The sequence below is a fragment of the Podarcis erhardii genome (assembly GCF_964252035.2).
Source record: "Podarcis erhardii genome assembly, chromosome: Z".
NCBI classification, from domain to species: Eukaryota; Metazoa; Chordata; class Lepidosauria; order Squamata; family Lacertidae; genus Podarcis; species Podarcis erhardii.
Window position 1 is genome coordinate 47047362 of NC_138504.1, and position 12239 is coordinate 47059600.

Genomic DNA, 12239 nt, shown 5'->3' on the forward strand with positions numbered 1-12239 from the left:
GAAACAGAGAATTTTGAGGTTAGGGAGAGTTAAAAGCAACGTTTAGGAAGGGCTGGGGAAAGCAATCTGCTGGTCCAAGTCATATTTTCTGGTGATAATGCAGTTTTATTTTTCAAAAAGAATAAAAGGAAAAAGGGCCTTCCTGGCCCGCTTCTATAGAAGGGGATAAGCTGAGCAAGAGATTGTATGGTGAAGGGACCAGGGATGGTCCCCTGAATTTTGTGCTTTTCAAATAAATTTACTTCTCCACATTTCTGCAGCAATTTGCATTTTTAAAAATCCTCATGAAAAATTATCCAGCATTTCCATGCAAACTTATCCTAATATACACATTTTTCTATGCAGTTTTGCCTGATGTACACATATTTGCAAACAATTTCCCCTATATAATGCATTTTTTATATGTCATTTTCTCTAATGCATTCATTTTCAGGCATACTTTTCCCTAACATATGCAGTTTTGCAAACACTGGCTGGACAATTTGGATAAGTGCAAATTTCAAAGAACCGCTATGTTTTAGTTCACATTTTGTTTTGGAAAGTGTAGATTTCATAGATTTGCATTTAAATGAGAACTGAATCACATTTCTCCTCAATCCTTAAGGGGACCAAAGGTAAACACTGCAAAAACAACCAGGTTGTAAGGTTATTTCTGAGAGATTACAGAAACAGCCAGACGTACAGGTAGCCTTATATCAAAGCTGAAAGCTATTTAACTGTACTCAGTGTTACTACAATATAATTCAATCCCATCAGGGGGTTTTTAAAAGGCTAGCTGCTTCAACGTATGCTACCTTTGCACACCTTCACCAGAACCATGGTTTTAATTCTTAGGGAGAATATGAGAAGAGGGCTGCTGAATTGGACAAACAGCCTTTATTTTCCAGCATCCTGTTCTTACATTGTCCAACCAGAAGCCTATCAATAATAAGTGGGACCTGCAACAAAACATTGTGATACTGCAGGTTCTTGGCCCAAGATTCCAGTTCAGGCAGCCGAAGTCATGTCCATTCCATTCCTCTCTCTCTCCACCATCCAGTTTCCTATTTCCCCTCCAAAAGACACTCAACATTCTGTGCTCACTGAACATGCTTAACACTTCTTGATCTAGCTGGGGGTTTATAGTACTTCTCCAAACCGTAGAGTTTTGCCCAAGGCTGCTAATTACCTCCCAGTTGTGTGGGAATGGCTCTGTTGCAGCTGCATAAGAGTCCACTGTCAAGAATGAGTTAAGAACATAAGAAGAGCTCTGCTGGACTAGGTCAATGGCCCATCTAGTCCAGCATTCTGTTCTCACAGTGGCCAACCAGATGTCTGTGGGAAACCAGCAAGCAGAATTCAACCAAAACAGTACGCTCCCGTCCTGTAGTTTCCACCAATTAGTATTCAAAAGCACTGAGCCTCCACAGTAGCAGCAGAGCATAGCCACTGTGACTAGTAGCCATCAATAGTCCTCTCCTCCATGACTTTGTCCAGTCCTCTTCTAAAGCCACCCAAGTTGGTGGCCATCAATGCCTCCTGCAGGAAGGAGTTCCATAGTTTTGTGCATAGCTGCACAAAAAAGTACTTTCTTTTATCTCTCCTGATAAAGTTCACTATTAGCATACAAGATTTGATGGAATACTTCCTGCATGCTTTCCCTTATATCTGCAAAAGTTTTAGAAATAGAGACTTTTTGTAATTGAATACTGTACATTCATGTTTTGGATCTGGAAAGCGGCTGGCAACTTGCCTCTTATACAGGCTAAAAGTAAGGGATGCAAACTCTTTCCATACCAAATGGTCTGAATCCTCAGCATAAGGAAGGTGTACAGAGGTAGGTCTTCTTTTATATCCTAAGAAAACCCAGACACTGCAGAATGGACTGCACCAGAGATGCTGAATCTGTGGTCCTGCAGCTGTTGATGAATTTCTGCTAGAATTCATCACAGCCAAGGGCTAGGGATGATCGGAGTTTGAGTCCAGCAACATCTGGAAGGCCAAAGGTTCCCCATCTCTGCTGTAGATCTACGATTATTGATCAGAGCTGGGCCTTCTTCAAACCACACATTGCCCAAAACACCAGGAGAGAAATCTAGCCTAAAAAGCTCCTCCTCCTCCTCCTCTCTATCGAGTGGGGATGGGGTAGCTACAGTCCTCCAGAAGATGCTGGACATAAGCTCCCATCATTACTGTCCACTGATCATGCCACCTAAGGCTGATGGGAGTTGAATCCAGCATCATCTAGCAGGCAACTGCTTCCCCATCTGATAGGCTGGACCTCTGCACGGTTACAGACCAGAGTCTCTCCCAGCCCTGCCTGGAAATGCCAGGGATTTGATCTAGGATCTGCAGACAAAGCAGATTCTCTACCACTAAGTTACAGTGGTAATAAATAAATAAACCTACTGTATTTTTCTCTGCATAAGACAATGGTTTTTGCTATTAAAAAATAGGCAAAAATTGGGTGTCGTCTTATTCACAGATAGTAAATACAGAGGGGGGACATGTGATTAATGGCAGCAGCAAGCAGGAGATTGGCAGCGGCGATTGGGCAGGTGATTGGTGGCTGTGGCGAGGGGGGCAGGCGATTGGCAGCTGCGGCAAGTGGGCAGGTGGGCTGTGGTGGCGGCGAGCAGGCAGACAATTGGTGGCTGCGGCGAGGTATGTGATCAGCAGTGTCTGTGGCAAGTGATTGGCAGTAGCAGGCAGGCAGGTGAGTGAGTCATTGGTGGAAGTGACCTCCCCCCCCCCAAAAAGCTAAACAACTTAATTTCTTAATTTTGGGTTAAAAAAATAGGGGTTGTCTTATACATGGGAGCGTCTTATACATGGAAAAATACGGTAATAAATAAATGCAGCTCCCTTTAGCCCCAGCCAGCATGGCCAATGGTCAAGAAGGATGACGCATGTAGTCCAACAAGTCCTGGAAGGCACCATATTGGTCAACCCTTTCCTTAACTGGAACTGCTGAGGACTGAAGATGGGACCTTCTGCATGCAAAGCACATACAGTGGTGCCCCGCAAGACAAACGCCTCGCAAGACGGAAAACCCGCTAGACGAAAGGGTTTTCCGTTTTGGAGGTGCTTCGCAAAACGAATTTCCTATGGGCTTGCTTCGCAAGACGAAAATGTCTTGCGAGTTCCTGCGGGGGTTTCCCCCCCCTTTTTCTAAGCCACTAAGCCGCTTATCTGCTTATCCGCTAAGCCGATAAGCCGCTAAAAGCCGCTAATAGCGCTAATCCGATAAGCCGTCAATGGGCTTGCTTCGCAAGACGAAAAAACCGCTAGAGGAAGAGACTCACGGAACGGATTAATTTCGTCTTGCGAGGCACCACTGTACTTCACCAGGAAGTTACAGCTCTTTCCCTAAGGCCTCCATCCAAGCAGTCCAATAAACAGAGCGGCCCAGCTCTATCATTTCATCCCAGACACCTGTAGAATGCTGCCAGCTTCTCACTGTACCAACAGGGAGGAGCGGGGTTGGATTTTATCCAGAGCAGTTATACTCACGAGAATACCCACTGAAATTAAGGTACCTAACTTAGTAATATCAACCAGTTTCGATGGGTCTACTCTGAGTAGGACTAACACTGGAAACTATTATAAGTATTATTGTAATGATTGTTTTTTGTTTGTTTGTTTGTTTTAAAAGATTTCTTACCTGCCCTTCATGATAGGGTCCCGGGGAGGTTGCAGCATTGTCAAAGCACAGTATTAAAATCAGTTGATACAATCTACACTCAAAAGAACAGGGGGTTGCATTCAACTGCCTTTTGCTCAGAACAGGCCCATTGAAATTAATGAACATGGCTAAATTGGGGCCATCCGTTTTAATGGGCCTACTTTGAGTAAATTGCCTAGAGATCTGAGTATAAGATCTGTAAGATGAGTTACAGAAAATATGCTTCAAAAACACCCAGTTACCCTTGGCTTTTGTTCATCCTTTCCCCAGCAAGCAAAGCACTCTGTGGGACTGCAGGGGAAGACGGAAAGAGGAGAGGCAGGGAAGGGAGGGCACCCTCATTGACCTCTCCCTTGTTAGATGCTTGACTGAAGTATTTAGCACGTTGTATAAAAGATGGGAATTGTTTCAAGAGGGAACTTAAAACAACAAGGCAGGCCTGAGGCCACTGATTCCAAGGGGCCAATCCCAAACAGCAAACAGGCTGCCTCCCAGTGAGGCCCACAAAAGAAAACAAAAACCAGGAGAGAAACTTTTGCCAACTTACTGGGTTGCCATCAATGCCCGGAGGTCCTCGTTCTCCAAGATCACCAGGAAAGCCCTGAGGAGCAGTAAGGGGTGGGAATAAGAGAGAGAAAGAGAAAGAGAAAGACGGGGAGGGAGGGAAACCCTTTGGTTACAAAGTAGGACAATGCAATGGATATGCAGGTGGTAAATATGAGACGTTAAAATCCTGCCTCTTTTTGCTCAAGTCCAAAAAGCTGTCAAGAGAAGGAAAAGTTCCCGTGTACCATTTATTGCTGATTATCTTTACCTTTACCTTTTATCTATAAAAACAGTTGAGATTCCCACCACCAACACATTTTTATCAAGCCAGATATTCGAGGCGGTTAAGAACATAAGTATTAAAGCATTGATAAAAAATGTGAAACGCAGAGCAGTAAACATGGCCCGTGAGGGGTAGTAATAAGACACCACAGGAGATAGGGCACAGTTAACAAGAACTCACTTGAGAACTCTGCCCAAGCGGGGGGGGGGGCACATTTGTGGCGAGCCAGCAGCTGTTACGATCCTGAGGGCCCAAGGTGTCCTGGCCCTCACTGCTGGACCACAAACCCAAACTCCCTGCTCTGTTTCTGCCAAAGGCCCCCAATTATTATTGTTATATTTATTTTTAATTTATATACCAGCCTTCATCAAAAGACCACAGGGCAGTTTACGGCATAACACACAAAATGCATAATGTGATAATAGTAAAAAGAAAAAGGAATAAGGTGACACACACACACCCCCCCGTCATTAAAAAGACCATAGATCATTAACAGCTGAAGGCCTGGTTGAAGAACCATGTTTTTGCCTGGCCCTGAAATATATGTAGTGAAGGCGTCAGGCGAAGCTCCCTGAGGAGACCATTCCACAAGCAGGGAGCCACCACAGAAAAGGCCCCATTTTCATGTTGCCACCGTCCTGACCTCTCATGGAGGGGGCACACAAAGAAAGGCCTCAGATGATCAATATAGGATCTGAGTCAGTTCATACGGGCAGAGGCAGTTCCTAAGGTATTGCGGTCCTGAGCCACATAAGGCTTTAATGCATAAACCAGATCGATGCACAGGCAAAGCACAGGTCACAAGGTGTAGCAGGTACAGAAGAGGCAGAGATATATAGCTAAGACATTGACCCAACAAGTGGTACAACCCTTGTGTCTTCCTGTTGTCGAGTCAGGTGAGCACAGTACCAGACTGGGCAAGCAAACAGGCACTCCTTCGAGTGGGTAAGGTCTGCGGGGTTTGCCTGCATCAGTGCTGTCCTTGAGACAGAGGCAGTGTCAGACCAGCTCAGCACTTGATTTATTCTCAGTTGCCTCCTCCAAAGGAGGAGGCTCCTCACTGACAGGAGAAGGCATCTGACCAGGATGATGGACGCCACAATGGAGGGGGGCACCTTTGCTAACCCACAGGTCCCTCCCCAGGATCCATTCCTCCCATTCCTAGATGACTGACCTCCTCCTGGGCTCAGACACTTCTTGGTGTCCCAAATCCATCTCCCTCATCCTGCTAGGACCTTCCCCATGGCTGCCCAGCTCCAACACCCGGAGCACCTCAGGATCCAGCCCTTTCCTCCATGACATCGCCATGGGGCTCATGGCACAAAGCAAGTTTCTTCTGAGAGCTGTCTCACAACCACTGATTGGGTTCAGATAATCATTAGGATTAAGAGAATTTTAAAAGTGCAGGCATGGTCTCATGATGACTGAAGCAGCCCAGCTGGACTCAGGCAAGAGGCAAGTCTCAATATGCAAAGATGCTCCAAAAGGTGATGTCGCAGGTAAGGCCCACGCAGAAAGCCTTGAAAAGAGAGCAAGGGAGAGGGCACTTGGGGTTGTTTGGGAACAACCATGGTTAGGGAAAGGGCTGTAGCTGCCTGGTGGGGCATTTGCTTGGCCTAAAGAAGATTCCAGGTTCAATCCCTGACATCTCCCGTTACCACTTGGAAAGAATCCTGCCTGAAACCCTGCAGAGTCACTGCTATTCAGTCTGAACAATATTGAGGTAGATGCAGCAAGGGTCTTGACTCAGCATGAGTCAGCTCCCTCTGTTCTTGCTTCATTCAGTCCTTTGTTGAGTACTAAGAGGACTGGAATCTTACTTAATTTCTAGGAGAAGTGATAAAGCTTATTGGCATGCAGGAGGTTCCAGCTTCAAACTTGGAAATACTGCAGTCTGAAACCACAGAGAGTTGCTGCCTGTCTGTGTAGGCAATAGAGTCTGGCTCAGTATAAGGCAGCTTCCTGTGTCCCAGTGAAGGAGACCTCATTCAGGCCACCAAAGGAACCTGTTGCTTTGGCTCATCAAGGGAATTTTTCTTCAGGGGAAGTCAGGATGGAAAGAAAGTTTCCCCCACCCAATGTTTGCATAGCAGAGAAGAATTTTGCATCTCCGGGTTGTGAGGGGAAGAATGCTGCCATTTAGAGCCTGCTTGACCACTCTAGGCCTTGAATCCTTCACAAAACGGAGACTGCAAACTCCTCAAGTAATCCACAGATTAAAAGGGGGGAGGGCAGGAATTGCAACACCCCAAGGATCTCTCTGCAAGCTCTCAATTGCACAATTACAAATTTATCACAGGCTCTGGTTCCACCTCCGGTATTCATTTGCTCTGCTCTATGATGCCTTGCACCAGTTTAAAAGCAAAGTATGGTACATGGCATTTGAGCTAAATATACTTTAAAATAAATAAACAAATAAACACACAACTGTTCTATAAAGTGATATTCTGTCAAAAATGCACCTGCAAGAGTGAAAGAGATGCGAAGCAGGGCCATTCCATCCCAGCTGGTCATTATCAGAGCAACTGTTAAAAAAACAAACTAGTGCCTGGGGTTGCTTTCCCCCCCCCCCCTTTCCCTCCCCATCTTTTTTTCCCTTTTTAGATTGCAAGCCTGCAGGCCTGGACTGTCTCATTTCAATTAATCATATGCAAACCACTCTGGGGGTGCTTTCTGGCTGAAAAGTGAATTAAAGTGTTCCAAACAGAACGTTTAGCAGTAGGCCAGAGAAAGAGATAGCTCAGTTGGTAGAGCATGAGACTCATTCTTTGGGTCGTGGGTTTGAGCCCCATGTTGGGCAAAAGGTCCCTGCCTAAATGACACTAATTGGACTCTCATGGTCCCTTCCAGCTCTACACTTCTAGGATTCTACATGCAGATGTAAGCTGCCCCCCTCTATAGACTCAAATACAACCTTCAAGAAGCAGCATGGGCTGTATGCAATAAAATTTTCTCCTTGCTTTTTCCATATTTGTTAATCAGATGGGCAAGAGTGAATGCATTATCCATTGTCAGAAGAACCAAACCTGATCTAAATCCTGTTTATTCTTCAAAGATGCTACTATTTGCCAGAGCCCAATCCTCACATCTATCAATCTGATACCTGGCATATAATGTTATCTGTAATGTTTATCAGACAGATAGGCCATCTAATTGCTGGCCTGAATTCATTCTCTCTTCTTATCAATGGTGATATCTATACTCACAGTCCAACCAGCTGGGATTTTAGTAATGAGATTCATAGCATCAAAGGGCTTGGCAACTGTATCCTATTTGTTTATTAAAAGCTCAGATGGGATACCATCATCGCCAGTGGCATTAATTCCTTCCAAAAAGCCAATTAAACCTCCCACCTCTTTTTTCCAGTTGTAAGGAACCACAGAGCCATGGTTTCAAATTCAATTTGACAAGCCTGCAAGCTGGCATCACAAACTATTTTGCTGAACGCTCTGTAACAGCGAGTTCCCCTGACACAATTAGAAACATGTTAATTGAAGGGATTAATGTATGGCAACTGTCATTAATCATGACTGAAGCACATGAGTTCACCATTGTGGCATCAGCCTGGAAGCGAAGAAAGCCTCAAAATTATTAATGTTTTTAAAAAAGAAAATCTTATCTCCCAAAGTTGTGCTGAATCAGTCCATATTTCCACTGCAGCTTTTACTCCTTATTGGTTAGGGGTTGTACCCAAAAAATGTCCGACTCACCAAGCACGCCACCTTGCCCCCGCGACTCAGGGGGCCAGGGCTGCATGATGTCAGCATGCCACATACACACATTGCACACATGACATCAGCACACCCTGTGCCATGCTTGTGCCATGTGGCACCCTCCGAGGCATGATGTCACTCGCGCACACCGCAGGGCATGCTGACGGGTCATGCACACGCCCTGTAGTGTGCGCACAGGATGCCAGCACACCCTGCGGTGTGCGCACACGAATGCCGGGGATTTTTGAGGAGGTCCAGACCCTTCCTTGGCAATTTTTTTGAGGGAGGTGGCCCTCTCCTTGATGGTGCACCTGCTACCCACTGAAATGAATGGACTTGTATTAGTTGAGTTCACCCATTTTGGTGCATATACTCTTGAGTATGACAAACACTGGATACAGCCCTTCATGTTTTTAACATTGTTTTGTGATTATGTATTATGATTTATATTGTATTTTTGTACACCACTTTGGTCTTAAATGCGGGGCGATGTAAACATTCTGACATCAATTAATTAAAATCCAAAATGGCAACACCAACTTTGCCTATGGCTAACAACAGCAGCAGCAAAATTAAAAGACTCCTGCTTCTTGGGAGAAAAGCAATGACAAACCTAGACAGCATCTTAAAAAGCAGAGACATCACCTTGCCAACAAAGGTCCGTATAGTAAAAGCTATGGTTTTCCCAGTAGTGATGTATGGAAGTGAGAGCTGGACCATAAAGAAGGCTGATCACCGAAGAATTGATGCTTTTGAACTGTGGTGCTGGAGGAGACTCTTGAGAGTCCCATGGACTGCAAGAAGATCAAACCTATCCATTCTGAAGGAAATCAGCCCTGAGTGCTCACTGGAAGCACAGATCCTGAAGCTGAGGCTCCAATACTTTGGCCACCTCATGAGAAGAAAAGACTCCCTGGAAAAGACCCTGATGTTGGGAAAGATGGAGGGCACAAGGAGAAGGGGACGACAGAAGACGAGATGGTTGGACAGTGTTCTCGAAGCTACTAGCATGAGTTTGACCAAACTGCGGGAGGCAGTGGAAGGCAGAAGTGCCTGGCGTGCCCTGGTCCATGGGGTCACGAAGAGTCGGACACGACTAAATGACTAAACAAGAACAACAAACAACTTAACTAGATCCCACAGCTGTTTCTGATAAAAAAGGCCTAAAACATTACTTTTGAACAGCTCCCCACCCCACTCTGTAGTTGGACTGAAAGTGAAGCATCTGCATCTGACAGTTCTGAGCACAGTTAACATCTAGCCATCCTGAGCACCTGGTTTCTTGACAGCTCAGCAACCTTAATCAAATGCTTCTATGCCTTTATTTTAAAAGACTGACTCATGGCCATCAAGAATTGTTAAACTTATCCACTGGAAGACAGAAGCTAGCACAGAATGTCATAGGGTTGCCATATGTCCTCTTTTTCCTGGACACATCCTCTTTTTCATGGGTAGGGTAGTCATAGTGATCCATAGTTTAAAAGTTTTATTATAACCAGCCCAGCCATGAGGCAAGGTGAGGTGACCACCTCTGGCAGCAGGATTCCCAGAGGCAACAGATCCAGCCTCCAATGAATGCATTGTCTATTGAACCCTCAGCAGCCCCCACCCAGGCTGCCCCCACACTGGCCTTTTGACAATAGAAGGCACTGCTGGTCTCCTCCCACCCCGAGGGAGAAAATGGCAGAGGCTTCCCTCTGGTGTCTCCTGGGGTTTACACCCACCCAGCATAATGCTTTCCCCTCCCCCAACCGCCACAATGGCCTTCAACCATTGCATAAGGCTGGTTTGATTCTCTCCCTTGTTCCCAATGTAGATCTTCATTCACCCCACCTTCCCTGGTGCAGGGGCACCATTTTGTGGTTCACCTAAGGTGCCAAAATGTCTTGGGCCAGTTTGCAGAAAACAGTCCTCTACATACAGGCACAGGAATACCAAGTGAGACCACTGGGTCCACATAGCTCAGTATTGCTCAGACTGGCAGTGGCCCTCTAGAGATCAAGGCATAATTGCTTGTTTATTTACTCTATTTATGGCTGGCCTTCCTGTAAAAATTATAAGAAACGGCACTAACATTCCGAACATTTCAATTCAGTATTGTTTGCTCTTCTCCTGCTGAGTGGGACCCATACTAGCAAGAAGACATCTCACATCCGTTCTTTTGTATTTTGCTTCTGAGCAACAGGAAAACTATGCAGCTTCCCAACTGGGCTCCAAGGTGGCATTGGCCAAGGCATTGAGGGGAGAGATGATCACAAGCAGCTTGTTGGCATCTGCACACACTAATACCTATTCACACACACAAACACACACACAGAGAGAGAGCTGACTTTTTAAAGGGAAAGGGAAAATCAGGGAAGAAACATTGTCTCTAATCTGTGAAAAGAGAAGGGAAAATATGGATCTATAATGACCATTTTCATTGCTAAAAGAGGAAGGAAGAACTTAAAATTAGTGTAAATGCAAAGACCTAGAACCCGCACTTCACATACAACTCCACATCCTGTTCTAGCGTGCGCGCGCGCGCGCTCTCTCTCTCTCTCTCTCTCTCACACACACACACACACACACCCTATTGAAATTTAGACCTTGTGCATACTTTTTCAATCAGGGTGCATTTTAAGGCTGTAATGTTAAGGGAATTCATGCGCAAGCTTCCAGGGGCCATATACCAGTGGCATTAAGTAGGTGGAGAAATGGGCATGGCTACAAAAAAACCTGGGGTTTCCTCTCTCTCTTTCTCTCTCTCAGACCTCCATCCAAGCAAGCATCTTTTCACAGATCAAGGACACATTCCCACCAAGCAAAAGCACCCAGGAAGGGAGCCGAACAGGAAAGAACAGAGGTATAGCCTGGGAGGGATCTCAAGGGCCAAACAGAGAGGCCTGAAGGGCCGCATTTAGCCCTAAGCCTGGTATTCCCCATCCCTGAGACAGAGGGTTAGAACAGATTTATTTTATTCAGAGCTGAAGTTGGCAATATAGGAGCATAGAGCCGTCTCCATTCTTGTTTTAACAGGACAGTTTTCTTGCATATTATAATCATGGATTATATTTTAATATTTGGGTCACTGCTTCTTATACCTGATAACTGATTAGAAGTCTACTTTGGCAGTAAGTGGTATATGAAATAAGAACAACAATAACAACAACAACAACTATAACTGCCATTAGGATTCTCTCCAGATATAACCACAGCTGATATTCATTTTCTATTGACCATGGGTGATCACAAAAAGAGACAGCATAAAATATGCATATGTCATAGTTGTAAGTAAAAATAAAATCTAAAAATCATGTGTAAAAGAAACTAAGACTAAGGCCAGTTGGACAACTTCAGCAGCAAGTCATCAATCAGCACACAGTCAAGCCTACAACCCATTATGCAAGAATCAACTACACTTTCACATAATTTAGTTGCAAGTAATGCGAAGCCAGCCACTAATTTGCCCATTTGTCAGTAAGTAATCAATTCTTAGAAAACTCCAACTGATACAATTGTCTCCCCAGGAGCCAGAGACAAGTGTCCCCTACAGCTGAACATTGCAGCATGCCATGGGAAACTTCTTCCGCAACAAGTGAAGTCATGGAAATTCAGATCCTGCAGACTGAAAAGTATCTACTCTGCTGTGGGCAGAAGTCCTTTGAAGGATTACATAAGAAAGGGGTTAAGGAGGTGAGAGAAATGTGCAGAGATGTTCAGCTTCCAATCTGGATTATGAGGAGGAACAGCATGAGACAAAGGAGTCAGAGCATGTGGGAGCTGAAGGTTCAGTTGTGGATTTGCCAGATCAAACGTGACTAAATGTTTGGCTCAAGTTTTACAATTGGGGACATAAAAACAGCCTTGCTGGATCAAGCCAAAGGGGCTCACCTAGTCTAGCTTTCTGTTCTCCCAGTGGCAAACCAGAAGTCCCAATGGAAATCCAATAAGTAGGAACTGAGCCAACAAAAACTGGTACTAAGAAGTATACTGCCTCCGTCAGTGAATGTGTCACAAAGCATTATTTTCCATGAATTTCTCTAAACGATCC

The 12239-nt window shown here is 45.1% G+C and overlaps 1 protein-coding gene across 1 annotated transcript in view; it reads right to left on the reverse strand.

The window, feature by feature from the left end:
- COL27A1 (collagen type XXVII alpha 1 chain) overlaps positions 1-12239 on the reverse strand; it is a 253068-nt gene that overhangs the window by 143774 nt on the left and 97055 nt on the right. The window contains exon 13 of the mRNA XM_081846708.1: positions 4212-4265. Within this exon, the coding sequence (XP_081702834.1) occupies positions 4212-4265 (54 nt within the window). The remainder of the gene's footprint in view (positions 1-4211; positions 4266-12239) is intronic.